The 14,794-nt window shown below is 40.1% G+C and overlaps 1 protein-coding gene across 2 annotated transcripts; it reads right to left on the bottom strand.

Annotated features, from left to right (window-relative positions):
* Positions 1–477: 477 nt before the first annotated feature.
* On the bottom strand, positions 478–10,748 carry gtf2a1 (general transcription factor IIA, 1). 2 transcript variants are annotated; one of them, XM_026318196.1, is made up of 10 exons: positions 10,526–10,748; positions 8,805–8,906; positions 8,371–8,554; positions 7,695–7,759; positions 6,351–6,426; positions 6,097–6,221; positions 5,538–5,642; positions 4,943–5,326; positions 4,542–4,631; positions 478–2,203 (listed from the first exon to the last, which is right to left on the bottom strand). In XM_026318196.1, the coding sequence occupies exons 1-10, from the start codon at positions 10,553–10,555 to the stop codon at positions 2,096–2,098; spliced, it is 1,269 nt and encodes a 422-aa protein (XP_026173981.1). In that variant the 5' UTR covers positions 10,556–10,748; the 3' UTR covers positions 478–2,095. The 2 variants fall into 2 exon arrangements, with proteins under 2 accessions (XP_026173981.1, XP_026173980.1); XM_026318195.1 differs by lacking the exon at positions 10,526–10,748 and adding an exon at positions 9,148–9,300.
* Positions 10,749–14,794: the final 4,046 nt, after the last annotated feature.

Raw genomic sequence — 14,794 nt, 5'->3', positions numbered from 1 at the left:
TTAACAATACAACTGAAAGTTCAAAAGGCACACGAAAGAACCAACAATGTGGGTAAGTATTAGCGGCTATGAGCTAGGTAGACATTTTTGTCACCAACAAGCATGAGACCTAGTGGATGCTGTGTTGTCAAAGCCTAGAGTATTTTTCAGTACTCATGGTGAAAACCTCTGCCCCTGGCACATTTATATTTGCAGATGGTAATGGGCCTTTAACAGTTTGTCTGAAAGTGATTTTTTTTGTTTTTTTTTTTGTTTCCACTGTCCAAAAATCAAAATAGATGCAATTACTTTTTTCTTTTAGTCAGTAAGAAAAAACCCTAATTATGTTCAGAAAATACAGTAAAATCTTTCTTTTTTTTTTTTAAACTCTTGGTTGTATATAAATAACCTGATCAGTGCTTCCTTGTTGTTAACGTGGGGTCTTTTGGAGCTCACACTGCGCTATAGAGCCAACCAACAACAAAATTGACACAACAGTCAAAAAAACATGTACTTTATTTGAAATTGCTGCAACAGGGGCACTAAAAACAAACTGCAGAGAAACACACAGCCCCCTCAAGTTAAACTCACTTTGATAGAAAATAGTCTCATTTTAAAAGTCATGAATAAAATGAAAAGCTTGGGGGGGGGGGGGAACAAACAAACAAAAAAAACAACAAAACACGGTGGACGAAATGATTTAGAACGCAGCGTTAAGTTGCTTTGTCCAGCCAACAGAGAAAAAAAAAACAAAACAAAACAAAGGAACACTTAAGATTATAAGAGCACAGTTTGGTGCGGCTTTCCATCCTCATCAAAAAAAAAAAAAAAAAATCTCACTAACTTTCAAGAATAAATAGAAAAAAAAAGGACACTGCCCTGCCCCTACCAAAACTAACTAAACAAACAAAACATTAAAATCTCTTTTTTACTGTTTTATCTGTGAACTTATTATGCGGTGTGCAAGCAAAATATACATCCTGTCAGAGAAAGGTTGTGACAACACACATGAATCAACACACACACACACACGTGAACCACTCACTATATGCCACTGTATCACTCACACACACTCTCACACAGACAGACACTCGCACGCACACAGAAATGACAGAACTGAGCACACTGTGGCTACTGATTTCACGACACACTGAGGAACTGCAAATGTTCAGACGGCTTTAGGGAACTAAAATAAGAGCAAAGGTACACCAACAGGACCAACCTTGAGACAATTTCTACAATTCTCAAATTAATTCAATGTTTTAGCTGTTTTTTTTTTGTTTGTTTGTTTTTGTTACGTTGTGACAAAGATGGAATGAAACTCCAGAAAAGCTGATGAGGAAGCATTTTTGGATTTAGCACGTGAAAAAAAAAAAAAAAAAAAAAAAAAACTTTTTATGCAACTCTTAGTTACTTTAGGATTGATGCAATTTTACCATATTTGTCTTATCCTTTGAAAACACTTTAAAAATGATTAAAACAATAATGGGTTGATCGCTACATAAAACACTCTGGAGCAACACTTTGATAAACATGAACTGAGACAGAATTGCGATCCAAAAACAAAAATGAGAAGCCAAATTCTGGCTGTTCTAAAGGCAGCAATCTCGACTGGTGGCACTAAGTTTGGACTTCAACGTAGACACAAATCAATCCAGTCAACTGACTACAGTGCATTATGAAGGTGTGTCTCGCGTATGGGGTTATAATGAATGACCTCTGACCTCCTGTGGTGGGGTAGGTCAGGTCACCCTGGTCCACTACACCTGTATCACGTGAAATGCTTTCCTTCCAACATCTGTGAATTCTCTCAGGGAAAAGATTGAGACGCCTGAAAGAAAAAGGAGAAAAAAGAGAAACATTGCCCTGTTCACAGGCTTTCCCTTCCCCTGCAGGTTTTCTCATCTTGCAAGGCCAGTTGAGTGTTGTTGATGACACCCAGGTTTTACAGTACCTCACAGTCCTTAGGGTTTGTCAGAGTTCTCAAAGACTCAGAGTTCAGTTTCCTGAAATGAATCCAGTCTCAGGATATGGAAGGATATTGAAGTGTCTTAACTGGATAGAAGGAGTTACAGAGTTCCTGCTCCTGTTGCTTTGTCTGTTTTGTTTTTCTACTTCACCATTCGGCATCCCCGATGGCTTTGGAGAAGACATAGTCTCTCCCGTTCAGATTCATGATCCCGTCCTTCAGGTGGAATTTCCATTTATTCTTACTTCTGTGAATCTGGGGAGTTGAGAGAAGGAAATGAATGCTGTGGGTGTCAAGGACAGATGGACACTGTTTCAGCTCACAGTGGACATGATCTTTAATGTCTTTAGCCCATGCGCAGAGAAGACTCAGTCAGACCGCAATATTAACAAGTGCTTACCTGTAGTTCTTTATTAGCACTGAATTAGCAGCAAACAGTGGTATAATACACACAATGCCGGTGAATAAACACTGCAGTCAAGGCCAAATGGTCTAATACCCTGAAGACACAATAAAGGACTGAAATGCAGTCTTTGATTGTTCCCTTTGTGGCAAATATAAACAGAACAGAGACAGAAACTGGAATGAAATAAGCAATTTCAGAGGCTTGTATTTTCGTGCACGGCAACAGAGGACTGGTATAATCAGAATCACAATCAATTTTATTGCCCGTGTATGTTGGACACAAAGAATTCGACTTCAGTATATTCCTTGTGTGTATGATGATATCTGACAATACAGATTTCATTAAGCTGGAGTGAAACTGATAATTAATGAAGGCTTTTTGTGTAGTAAAACTTTTATGCTTTTACCACAAACACATCAATATGTATTCTTTTGATTGCTGAATAGAACAACTCATTTTCCAAATGTGTATATGTGTATCTCAGTATCAACATACCCACATTACACAACACATGCTCTAATATAGAGAAAGCATCTAATATAGGCAACATGCTCTAATACAGATCCTATATGAAGAAATACAAGGGAATTATTAATTAAGCACTTGTCTTCAGGGTTCCCACTGTTTCCAGGAAATGATTTTCAGTGACAGTGACTCACACCCTAAATTAAGCAGTTCCTCCATACCGAAGTCTTCTCTTTATAACAATATCAGACACTACAGCTGTTTAGATAGCGATCCATCACGTAATACTATCAGGGAGATATTTGACACGTCCCAAATTCATTAGTCATCATGACAACGAGCTCAAACAAACAGCCATAGTCATAAAGAACTATGTTCAGCAAGGAGTCCTGCAACAGATGGTCTGGCCCCCACAGAGTCCTGATCTCAACATCATCCTTGTTCTTAGCCTTTAATACTGTGTAAAACCCACTGCTAGATTTGCGAAACCTTTATTTTAGCTGTGAAAACAACAACGAAAAAAGATTTCTCTCCTCTCCCCCTCTAGAGGACCATAAGACCAGGCGTATGTTAGAAACTACCACATTCACACCAACCTGATTAACAGCTAGATTTGTGAAACTTAAATCTATCTCACCAGGTGCGGATCTGACACAGCATTTGGTTTTGTTCTGTGTACAGATCCATATCCCACAGGCAGCATCTCAGAAAAGCTGTGACTTGTTGATTTTTACTGCTTTTTTAAACCTTTAAAAGTAGTTAAGTAGGCTACATAATAAAGTTGCTTATATTTTTGTCCAATTTAATTGTGTTTACTGTTTATTTCCTTGTTTGCTGTGCTGTAGCCTAAAGTCTAGAGGGAAACCCAGTTATGAAGAATGTGGATTAAACGTTTGTGTTGTACTTGTTAAAAATCCATCCATCCTCATCATTCAGGATGAAAGCACTGCCTGAGTGGTGGCTTGCACTCTTTTCAGAAGCATGCCAGAAGTGGCTTTTGTCCAAAACAGCCCTAGGTGTATGTTTTTAGCAAAGCGGAGTGGAGAGCTGCCCCTGAGGTGCACTGCGCCGCATCTGGTGAAATTACAAGAATTGACCAGCTGTGATCAGCTCTGGCGACGATGTCACAGCAAGAATACGACATAGCGACGAGGTTTAAAGCACTGAAAATTTTGTCACAGATTTGCCCGGGGCCAACTGCTGTCTTAGCTTTGCCTCTTGATCGGTATGAATAAATTACACAATTCACCTCTAAACCAATATGAACACATGTTCACAGGCATGTTCAGGTTTTTTATGCAAATACTTGAGACGTGATGCACTTAATGTTTATCTGATGACAAGCGTCAGCCCCGTGAACACTCTCCCTGGAGACCTGGAACTCGATTTAGTTCTGCCTCTTGACAGGCACTGAAACTGAGCTCCTGGAATGTGTGATTTAGGGTGTATTAAAAAAAATTCAAACAAGTTATACAGAGGGTTTCAACACTTTCACACCCACTGAGAATGCAGTAGCCATAATTTTAGCTACCAGCTTTTTCCTCTCAAGAAAAAGACAAAAATGTCAATTTTTTTTTTTGACGATGACAAAATGTTTTTTATCATGTTTTACTACTTTTTTCATTGCTCTTGACTTTTCCAGGATCGGAAAATCTAATATTTCCCAGGATGCATATGAACCCTGGCATTTCAATGAACAGACAGATTTAGTTTGCTTCTTACCTTGTCATACTGGCATACCACGACATTCTCTGTATCAAAAAGCTCCTGGTCCTCCTCATCACTGACATCATCCCCACTGTTCAGAGGCTCCTGACAAGAAAACAAAACAAAAAAGATTAAACACTATCAAATGTCTGTGATAAAGTGACAAAACACAACAGCATTTGTTCTATACAACAAAACACACTACTGCTGCTCATTGTGAGCTGACTCACATGAAATGATTTAGCATATCTGACCTGAAATTTTCTGGTTTTTGACCAGTTTAACTTTCTTCAGTCAAATTGACACTAAGAGAAACCCACAAATACTTGGCACAAGGTCTGATATAAGTATTTGCTGCAATTTATAATTATGATGAAACAGAACTTTTCAAAGTTCTTATGTCTACTAGTGCCCACCTCCTCCACCTGCCCATCCTCTCCCCCATCCTTGTCCTTCTCCTCTTCGTCATCTTCATCAAACTCCTCCTCCTCATCTTCATCCTCCTCTGACGAGGTGTCTCCGGTTCCATCCACCTGCACCATCATGGGGGGTTGTTGTGCCTGAGGCTGGGGCTGAGTCTGGGGCTGGCCCTGCTGCTGGGGCTGGGGCTGTGCTGGGGCCTGTGTTGCAGCAGCACCCTGGGCCTGCTGAATCTGCTGGACCTGCTGAACCTGCTGGACCTGTTGGACCTGCTGGACCTGCTGGACCTGCTGAACCTGCTGGACCTGCTGGACCTGCTGAACCTGAGCTGCTGTTGCTGCCTGACTGGGCTGCGGTGCCATTGCTGCTGCCTGCATCACCTGGAAGAAAAGGGGCCCAGAAAGAAAAAAGGAGAAGTCAATATGACCTTGGACTAGCTTTGACTTGTGAAGCACTGTGATTGCAAATATAGTATATAGCTATTAAAATCACATAGGATTTCAAGGCTGGAGATATATTAGAAAAGCATACAACTGCATTTCCCTCTTCCAGATAAGAAAAATTAAATTAGTCATAAAGAAAAGTGCAGACCTGTGTACTGCCTTGGACTTTGTTTCCTGAAGCTAAGACAATCTGCTGCGGCTGGATGATGACTCCTGTTTGCTGGGGAAGGCCTCCCTGCAGAGGAGCCAGAACCTGGATAGGCAGTAAACAGAAGGAATCCATGCAGACATGCTCTTAGATTAACCTTTATAAATAGTCTTGATTTTTTTGTTTTGTTTTCTAGAGACATAAAAGTTATTCTAACACTTATCTGACTGAAAAGCAAACTGATGTATTATTAAACTGAGTTTTGGTTAGTTGGACAATAGGATAATAGATAACATTTCTTTTGGAAACAGTGAAGAGATGTGAGCCAGGAGCCATCCCATTTTCCCAGAATCTTTTTATGATTATCATGGCATTTTTCTTCTCCATATTTCCAAAAGTTGGTTCTTCTACTGCTTCAGTGCTAGTGGACCCAAAGCTATGAAGCCAAATGGCTTCACTATGTGTCAGGTGCATACTATGGACTGCCCAGATATAGGAGGTCTGTAAATATGCACCCCTATTTATTTTTACTGCCTCTTGGGTAAAGCTACATTCCTACCTGTTGTATGACAGGTGCCTGTACACCACCAGGCTGCATCTGCTGCTGCAGCAAGATTGGTTGCTGGGGCTGCTGGATGAGATACTGAGCTCCATTGGGAGCTCGGTACACTTGCAGAATTTGACCTGAGACACCACAAAACAAAAGAGACATATTGTGAAGCTGCATGCATTATTTGCAACTGCTAAACAAACTGGGAGCTATTAATGTATCGCATGAATAAATGTTGTTAAGCTCAGAATCATGTGTTTTACCTTGGCTGGTGAGGAGCTGTTGGTATGGGGCGACCCCTGTAGGCAAAGCAAGGGTTGCTGCAGTCGCTGCTGCACTCTACAGAAAAAAGAATACATACACACACAAAAAAAAAAAAAAAAAAAAAAAAAATCATTGAACTGAGGCAGTGAGGTCTTTCATATCTTTCATACATGCATTTGTGCAGCTATCTTAGGAGGACTCTCATTGACATAACGCATTCCACAGCACCTTACCCTAACCTTAAACACAGCACTTACCCGAATACTAATCTAAACCTAATATTAACCCAAAAAACACCTCACTGAAGTTGGTTCAGAAGCTGAAGACCAAGATGTCCCTAGCCCCACGGCTAAAACTGGCTCTCACAATCTAAAGCCTATTTGTATATTTGCTTCTTAAATTTTCCTATAGAGATTTTAAAGCTCAACAAAACCACTTAAATTAAAGTGCTAATAGTTATATTTCAAGACTGGCATGTCAAATGTAGTGTTAACGTATTTGCATTGATTTTATCTTTCAGACTTGATGGAAAAAGATTTGAAATTAGAAAAAAGGCGTTTGACTATTAAAAAAAACACAGTTAAACTGCAGCACAGATGGAAGCCCAGACATTAACAGTTTGGCTTATGGAAGAAAAGCTTTTGTTGAGAGGAGGAAATACAAAAAAGTAAAGTGGCAACAGGTTAATGCGCGAAATTAAAAAGTGTGTTTTTGGTGTGTGTGTGTCTGTGTGTATGACAAAATTGTCTAATCCAGGCTACTAAACTACTTTCTGAACATCCTTCCCTTCCTTTCTGTTGCAGTCCATGTTCTTCTGCCCCTCAATTTGGTCTAAGGAAAAAAGTCTACATAGACATATTAAGACATTTTGCAGTCTTCTCACTGTGTGGAAGCTGCAACAATGTGCAGAATTTTGACACAGGCAAAATGGCAATTTCAGGCTCCAAAAGAAGCGCAGCTCTAAGCGTGAAGTTGGGGAGGACAGCTTTAAGCAGTATGTCGTCATTACTGCTCTGCACATGGAGACAGGAGTATGATTATGGAGAACCCAATGAAGTTTGAGAAGTTAGTGTGGCAATAACCCCCTGGACACTGACATCATCTCAGACTCTGAGGTGACTCAGATACTTAATGGTTTTCAACTTCACAAAGGGCCTTTCATCCACATTACTTTACCATGTTACTATATTCCCATCCCCTATGTAGAATGAAGAAGAGGTGCTCTAGCTACTACTTTGTAGTACTTTTTTTTTTTGAGAGCGATATACAAAAACTGCTCCCACTGTTTTTCTTGTGAGCACAAAACCCCAAACAATGTTAGTTTTATAGGGAAATAAACTTACCATCCCTGTTGCACTCATATGCTGCAGAATCTTGGAATCCTGAAGGATGACTTGCTGCTGGGGATCTGTGTGGAGAAACATGATAATTTAATACAACTAGGATCTTTTTGTGGTCAAATGGCAAAGACCCATTTTTAATTAACACCCTATGACTGGAGAAAACAGTGAAAAAGAACGTCTTATATCCGAAAGCTCCCAAGGTGAATATCCAACAAAATCCTTGTCTGAATTGTTTGCCAAGTGAAGAAAATGACATCATCCCACAGATGTTTTTCAGAGCATTTACAAAGAGCTATTTCTATAGGTAACACAGATGTTATTCATTGATATAAACATCTCAAGTCTAAAATTTAGCCATCTGGTTCAAAATCGGTGAAGTCTCTTTAAGTCACTCCATAATTTCCTAAACCAAAAATGGTAAAACAAAGCAAAATCCTTACTTGGTAGAGTTATTTAATTTATTATAGTGCGTAATAATAGTATTCTTTGAATATTAACATCCACAAAAACCTCTTAAATTACCATGATTTTTGACTAATTTTCATATTGTCATAAATTATTTGAGGATTTAATAAAAATTATTCTAACGATTGCAAGCATATATCACCAACATGCTTCTACTGATGCACTTTTGCTAGTTGTTTTGATTGCAGTGGCAGCTCCAGTGCTGACCAACCTTGTGGCTGTTGGGGGGGTAGGATGACCTGCTGGGCCTGTGCTGGCTGGGTCACCTGCTGGACTTGTTGGACCTGCTGGACTTGCTGAACCTGCTGTTGCTGCTGAGCGGCCTGCAGGGCTGCCTGCTCCTCAGTATGAAAGCCCTCCACTGCCTTGGATTGCAACAGTTTGTTCTCCCATAGCTGAAACAACAGCAAGAAAAGCCCATCAAGATAATTTTTTATATATTTTGAAATTTTTTAAAATTATTTTAAACTTTTTTTTTTCAACCAAAAAGAACACAAATGCATTATATTATTATTTGGGAGTAGCCTGATATCAACTACTTCTTATGCAACACTTATGTGGAGTTCACAGCTCACCAGGCTTCTGCACTAGTGATGTTTCTCCTTAGTGGTTGTACACAAGAGCAACACTGCTGAGCACAAATACCGTTTTCAGCTCCAGAAGCACTTGCTCATCCACTCCCTCATCCAGGAACAGCTCTCGCACCTCGGTGATCACATCCTCAATCACAGACTTATATAGTTTAGGCTGAGAGGAAGCAAGAAGAAAGACACAAGACCCTCAAATGCTGTATGAAACATACACGTATGTTATAACATGCTGACAAATGAGCTATTGAAAATGTTTTAAATTTTAAGATGTCTAATACTAACTAATTATATAAGGGCAGCATAACTTAACAGCCTGTGTGGGATATTCCAATATTTTCCAGTTTTCTTGCCGTACAGGCATGTTTTTGTATAATGTGGTAATAACATCTGATGTGTACCTCAACTCTAGTCTGTCCCATTGAGCTATAACGCCTGCACACATTGTCCATGTACCCGAACCCATCTGGACCAGGATTCCTATGCTAATCACTACGAACCAGGTCTATGTGTCAGGGATACCGAGGCATGCGTCGCGCACACCAACAATAACCGCATACCGTTTGAGGCTCTACGACAGTGGCTGAAAAAAAAAACCACACACACACACACACAGCGGTAAGACTGTAACCCCAAACGCGGCACAGCCGCAGGCCGCGGCACCGCACTGTCCCCGGTGTCCGCAGCACGGACCTCGGTCTGTCCTTCCCTCCCTCTCGGCCCGTCTGCTCCTCACTATTTAAAGCACAGTCTGGTGTTTATATGTAGAGCCAGTGACGTAGCGTCGAGTAGCACCTTCCCATCCCGGCCAGTCTATATTAGAGAGCCAATATGGCTGTATAAAACCAGGCAGCGGAAAGGAGGAGGGTCAGAGCCGGAGAGCGGGGAGACGTGGAAGCCATTTTACAGAGCGGCAAACTGCACGCTCGACAGCCTCGTAGCTTGCACATTATATGGCGCAATGTGAAGGACATTTTCGGTGTAAAATCTTATGAGTGCTCAGCTTTCGCTAAACAACATGGCCTTGCCGGTAGGGAGAAGGACAAACTTGATATGAGATGGGTAACAGTGGTGTAGTGGGGCGGCTGTCCTGCCGTCGGGTCGTGGAATGGTGGACAATGATGAGGCGTTTGAGCGTTGGCGACTTTCGGCTGACGAATCTTTAATTTGTCAACACATAAAAGCTTCATTCATTCGCAGGGGAGGATGACAAGGTGCTTTGAGTACATTGGTATTTGATATTAGTATGTAAAACTAACTATTTAGGTTGCATTTACAGTATGTCCTTTGTAACTATCACCGACTCAAAGCTGCGAGCCTGGACTTGAAAAACAGCACAAACTTTACACACCAACGATTTTAAATTAATTCAACCAGACGCTATTTCACACAACTCGGGACACTATCATGAATCAACGAAGTCCACGGCCAACTCGTCAAAGCCTAAATCGGACAAACATCCCATAACCTACAACCTGAAACTGCATTTCATCACTAAACGTGAATTTAAATACAACTTATGCAGATTTTCTGATTTTCTCGCTAGTCTTTAAACCTCCCAGATGCTTTAATGTGAGAGAACTAACGTGATCTAGTTTCGGAAACTGATTAAAATGGCCGATTGACTGAACTTAAGTCTTGATTTTATTGGATAAAACAGTGAAGTGTTTGTTAAAGCAGATTCATAACACTGCAAGAAAAATACCAGCTCGTCGGCAGCTTATGAAGTTAACTTTACCCCCATGTCCCCGCTGACAATCCTGAGAGATTGATCCTTACCACTGGGTTCGAGTTAGCCGAGCTCGCCATTATACGCGTAGTGTAAAAACCACACGGAAATAGGCGAGAAACAGAGCCAAAAAATTACGAAAAACGAATTAAAACAACTGGGAAAGATATTTTAAAACAGCCGGTATCACTTTTGTAAATAAAACACAGTTTCAGCGGTCTTATTTACAATCCCGGGCTGCGACTCCCCAGCCGTACTCCTTCCGTCGATGTCCTGCTTTATATACTGAGCGATGGAGCTGCGAGTGCGCGAGACATAGGGCAGGGTCAAACCGCACATAGCGCGAGATCTCGTGATGAGTATGCTGACCAATCAGTACAGCTGCTGCTGGGAAATGTAGTTTAAATGCAGTGAGCGACAAGTAAACGTGTAGTTTAATTAGTTACATATTTTGAATTAAACAATAATAATTAAAAAATACAATTACAGCAAATACTAAACATCCAATACCTTATTGACAGGTTATACAGTTATTTTTTGGAATTACATTCCTGCTGAAAAATGTTATTAATTTGCATTTAATATTTGATATTATACATTATTAAATACAATATATACAGTTTACAGGGAGGCAATTCTGACACTTAGGCTACACATTCTGCTAAACCAGTTTTACTGTTCTGTGCAACATGTTCTCAGTCAAGTCCTGGCACAGTCTCCTAATGACAGCTGCAGACAACCGTTTCTGTCTATCTCATTCCCACGTGTTATAATATCTAGTTACCAGTGTTAATTTTGGCAGACGACTTATTTAGTTTTAGTTTAGTCTTTTAATAAAAATCTATACAGGATTTAGTTCAAATTCATTTTGTATAGAGTGAATTTGCACCTGGGTTTGTTTATTTTGACAAAAATCCTGTCCACAGTGTTTAGTGGGAGAAGCTACACTGGTGACACTGATACAGGTGCAGCGAGTGAGACCCAGCTCAAAAGTCCCAGTGCCACATCCAAGTGTCTGTATCTTTTTTTTTATGCTCAGTGAGCTTGTTTACTGAATTATGCCTATTGTAAATATTAGGACCCCTTTAGTGAATTAATCACAGTCTTCCACAGGCTAATAATGATATTAGTAGATAATATATTTTTTATAATAATTAAATTTAAACCCCAAAGGAAAACGTACTTACTTACTTACTTACTAAAGTTTATATTAATTTATACATTTATGTAGCCTATTGTCTATCACCAAAATTTTCAAGGAAATAAAGAGAGATCCAAGGTGTAGGCGTCTGAAGAAGAGGTCATGGTTACATGAAGATATGCAGATAATTTAATTCCTAGACAAATTCCCTATATACAATATAACAGCACTTCAACAGTATGTGGGAAATTTTCTTATGCTTTCAGAGCACTTATCATAGTGGTACCATAGCAGTATGGTAGTACCATGAAGCTGCCACTAGAGTGTGATCACACTACGTACCATAACTTGACAAAATAAGCCCCTGTTTTCCAATTCCATGACACACACACACACACACACACACACACACAATCCATTCACTTTGTACAACATGCAACTGTTATACATGAAATTCAATGAAGAGGGGTTTAAGTGAATTTGTGGATGAGCCATTGTCTATAAGTCTTGTCTGCTTAATCAAAAACACACCTGCCCTGACTACTACCAGGGGAAAATTTCCAAAAACAATAAAGCTTTCCGCTAAATGAGAGCTGACAAGAGAACGTTACCTCCACTTCTGTCTCCATGGAAACTTGCCTCGCTGGTCATTCTGTGGATATGGATGATATAGACTGGGGACCACACAGCTCTGTTTGCATCAGTTCACTTAGCACTTCAGTATGCCACCACTTAGGTAAATGTCACAACAAGTGAATTCATTTTATTTATTTCACTGAGGGGAAATTAAAGGCCTACCTGACACTCGGGAAAATATGCTTTGGAATTCACTTGTAACCTGTTTTTTTGAAAAAAAAAACTGAAGTGATGTAAAAAAAGATGATTGGGGAGTTATGTTTAGTAGTTGCTTCTCAAACTGAGATATGATCAAACAGAGAGCTGTGTTATCCAGGGCATGTCGTCGCTACCTTTGAGTCTCACTCCCGGTAACTGAGTGGTATGATGCCCTGTAAAGATCTACAGAATGCATCCCCCCTTTCTTTGCTGTAGTTGCATAGCAACAGAGGAGCTGCTTGCTCCAGTTGTGTTGGTGGTGGGAGCGCGCTGCACAGGGAGGCACTGGCTCGACATTAAGCCTGTCTCGGCTTCAATTATGAATGGGCTTCCACCGCCACACAGCTCCAAAATGGCACGACTCAGACTGATAAGACATTGAGGAACTCTTTGGCACAATTAACCCTTTTACTTCTCTCCCTAAGGGGGGGCTGAATTTGACTTGGAGACAGAAGTATTGAACTTAAATGATTAGACGAAGTAAATGAATAATTAACTGGCAGAAGAGGCATGGTCATGATAAGACCCTTGTTGATGTGAATATGTGAGGTTAATGATTGGGGTCAGTCTTGAGAGCAAATTAAAGAGTCTCCAGTCTCACAAAGCTAGCACTTTAGCAGTAAATGGGGGTGAGTGTGTGTTGCATATTGAATTGGTGAAAAGAAAGGGGATGCAGAAGGGGGATGCTGCTTTCTCAGGCTAATGTTCCATATTTAAGCCTGAGCAAAATGGTTACATTTGAAAAAATTACATACTGCTTTTGTAACCCCACAGAAGCTGACAACCAGAAAGGCTATCAACACAAACTCTGCATGAATGACTTTGGCACCACTGTCTATTATTAAAAAAATAGTCAAACTAATCTTCTGCAACTTGTATTTTTTATTATTGCAACCAACTGGAAGACAATACATCACATAAACATCATCGTAGTTTTTCAGAAAATGGAAAACAAAATAAAACAACATTTATATATTTTTTGCCACAGTATTGGACAACGTTGATATTTACATGTAGTGATGCAATAGGTCTTGAAATCATTCTTTGGCAATATGATTGCACAATAAGGAGAGAATTGAACATTTACTGAAAAAACCAACACCTGGGTGTACTCTGCATCACATCTCACAGATCAATAACAGTTTTGCATTTTGACATCTCTAACCTATGGCTTTCCAATATTCATCTCAGACAGTCACTGAAAATAATGGCAGTATTGTAGATAATTTTTGTCAGATAGAAAACAAAGCAGAAAATGAAAATGCGCATAAAAACATCAACAAATAAAAACTGGCAACTGTATCCTTTAGAGCGTTTCGCTGTTTGGCAGGTTTGAAAGAAACACTTGTTTTAGGAGCTTTTCAGGCAGTGAATTATATTTCCTTTGCTTTAAAATGTTGTGGCTAAATTTTTATGTTGTTCTGCTTGTAGGTCAGGAGTTCATCTTTCCTGCATGTCACTGAGCGAGTCAGAGGGAAAAAAAAAAGGCGGTTGCTAAAGCAACACATTCTTCCCTCGACATGCCTCTTACCAACTGAACACATTATTAGTCACCACAACCGTGGACTGATACTGCAAATACAGCAGAGTGCTTGACCTGGGCCATGGGAGCACTGAGACAGATATCAGATGAGAGATGGATGGTACACGAAAAGAACACCGACACTGTCTCCTCTCAGCCTTTTCTATATGCTGGCATGGATACCATACAAAATGCAAGGCCAGTGATGCATGCTACAGGTGGCAATAGACGGTGGCTGGGACATGCATTTGTTTGCCTGCTTGGCTTGCTGACAGTCACTCAGCATCTGCTCAGCTCAAACAAAACCTTGTCTGACTCTGTTGCTACAACCAAACCCAGCCTACATTTTATCGTACAAAGGTGTTTGTTATATGAACTGGACCTCTGCAACTAGGGAGAAATGAATACTTAAATAATACTGTATTCGCAATATTGGCAGTGTAGTATCAATACCACATCTGATGGGCTGAAGAATGTCAAAACTCACAACTGCCCTTGTGAATATCAATCAGGTCAGTGTTCTCATGACGCTAAGTGAGATACACCTAGACTTTGAGGCCAGCAAAAAAACAACAAAACAAAACAAACAAACAAACAAAAAAAACCCCAGGTTGGGCTTTTGAGATAAATACGTGATAAGACGGTATACAAGTTTGACATCCACAAAGGCAAGTAATACCTTTAATCAAAGGGTTAACAATACTGTATGTAAATTAGAAAACAAACATGTTCTGTCATATCCCATCTCCTACATTCCTCTTTCTTTTCAGTTCAATGCCACAGTAGCCTTTATAGAGATATGAGGTTCTTTCAGGACACCTA

This window comes from Mastacembelus armatus, chromosome 24 (genome assembly GCF_900324485.2).
Source record: "Mastacembelus armatus chromosome 24, fMasArm1.2, whole genome shotgun sequence".
Taxonomy (NCBI): Eukaryota; Metazoa; Chordata; class Actinopteri; order Synbranchiformes; family Mastacembelidae; genus Mastacembelus; species Mastacembelus armatus.
The sequence above is the reverse complement of the archived record's forward strand: the minus strand, read 5'-3'. Positions and strand labels throughout refer to the sequence as shown.

Excerpts from the sequence above, each read along its gene's own strand:
- gtf2a1 (XM_026318195.1), bottom strand. The coding sequence starts at position 9,198 with ATGGACAATGTGTGCAGGCGTTATAGCTCAATGGGACAGACTAGAGTT. Across the intron at positions 7,760-8,370 it reads ACCCCCCCAACAGCCACAAG|ATCCCCAGCAGCAAGTCATC; the intron begins GTTGGTCAGCAC and ends TTCTCCACACAG. Across the intron at positions 6,222-6,350 it reads ACAGCTCCTCACCAGCCAAG|GTCAAATTCTGCAAGTGTAC; the intron begins GTAAAACACATG and ends GTGGTGTCTCAG.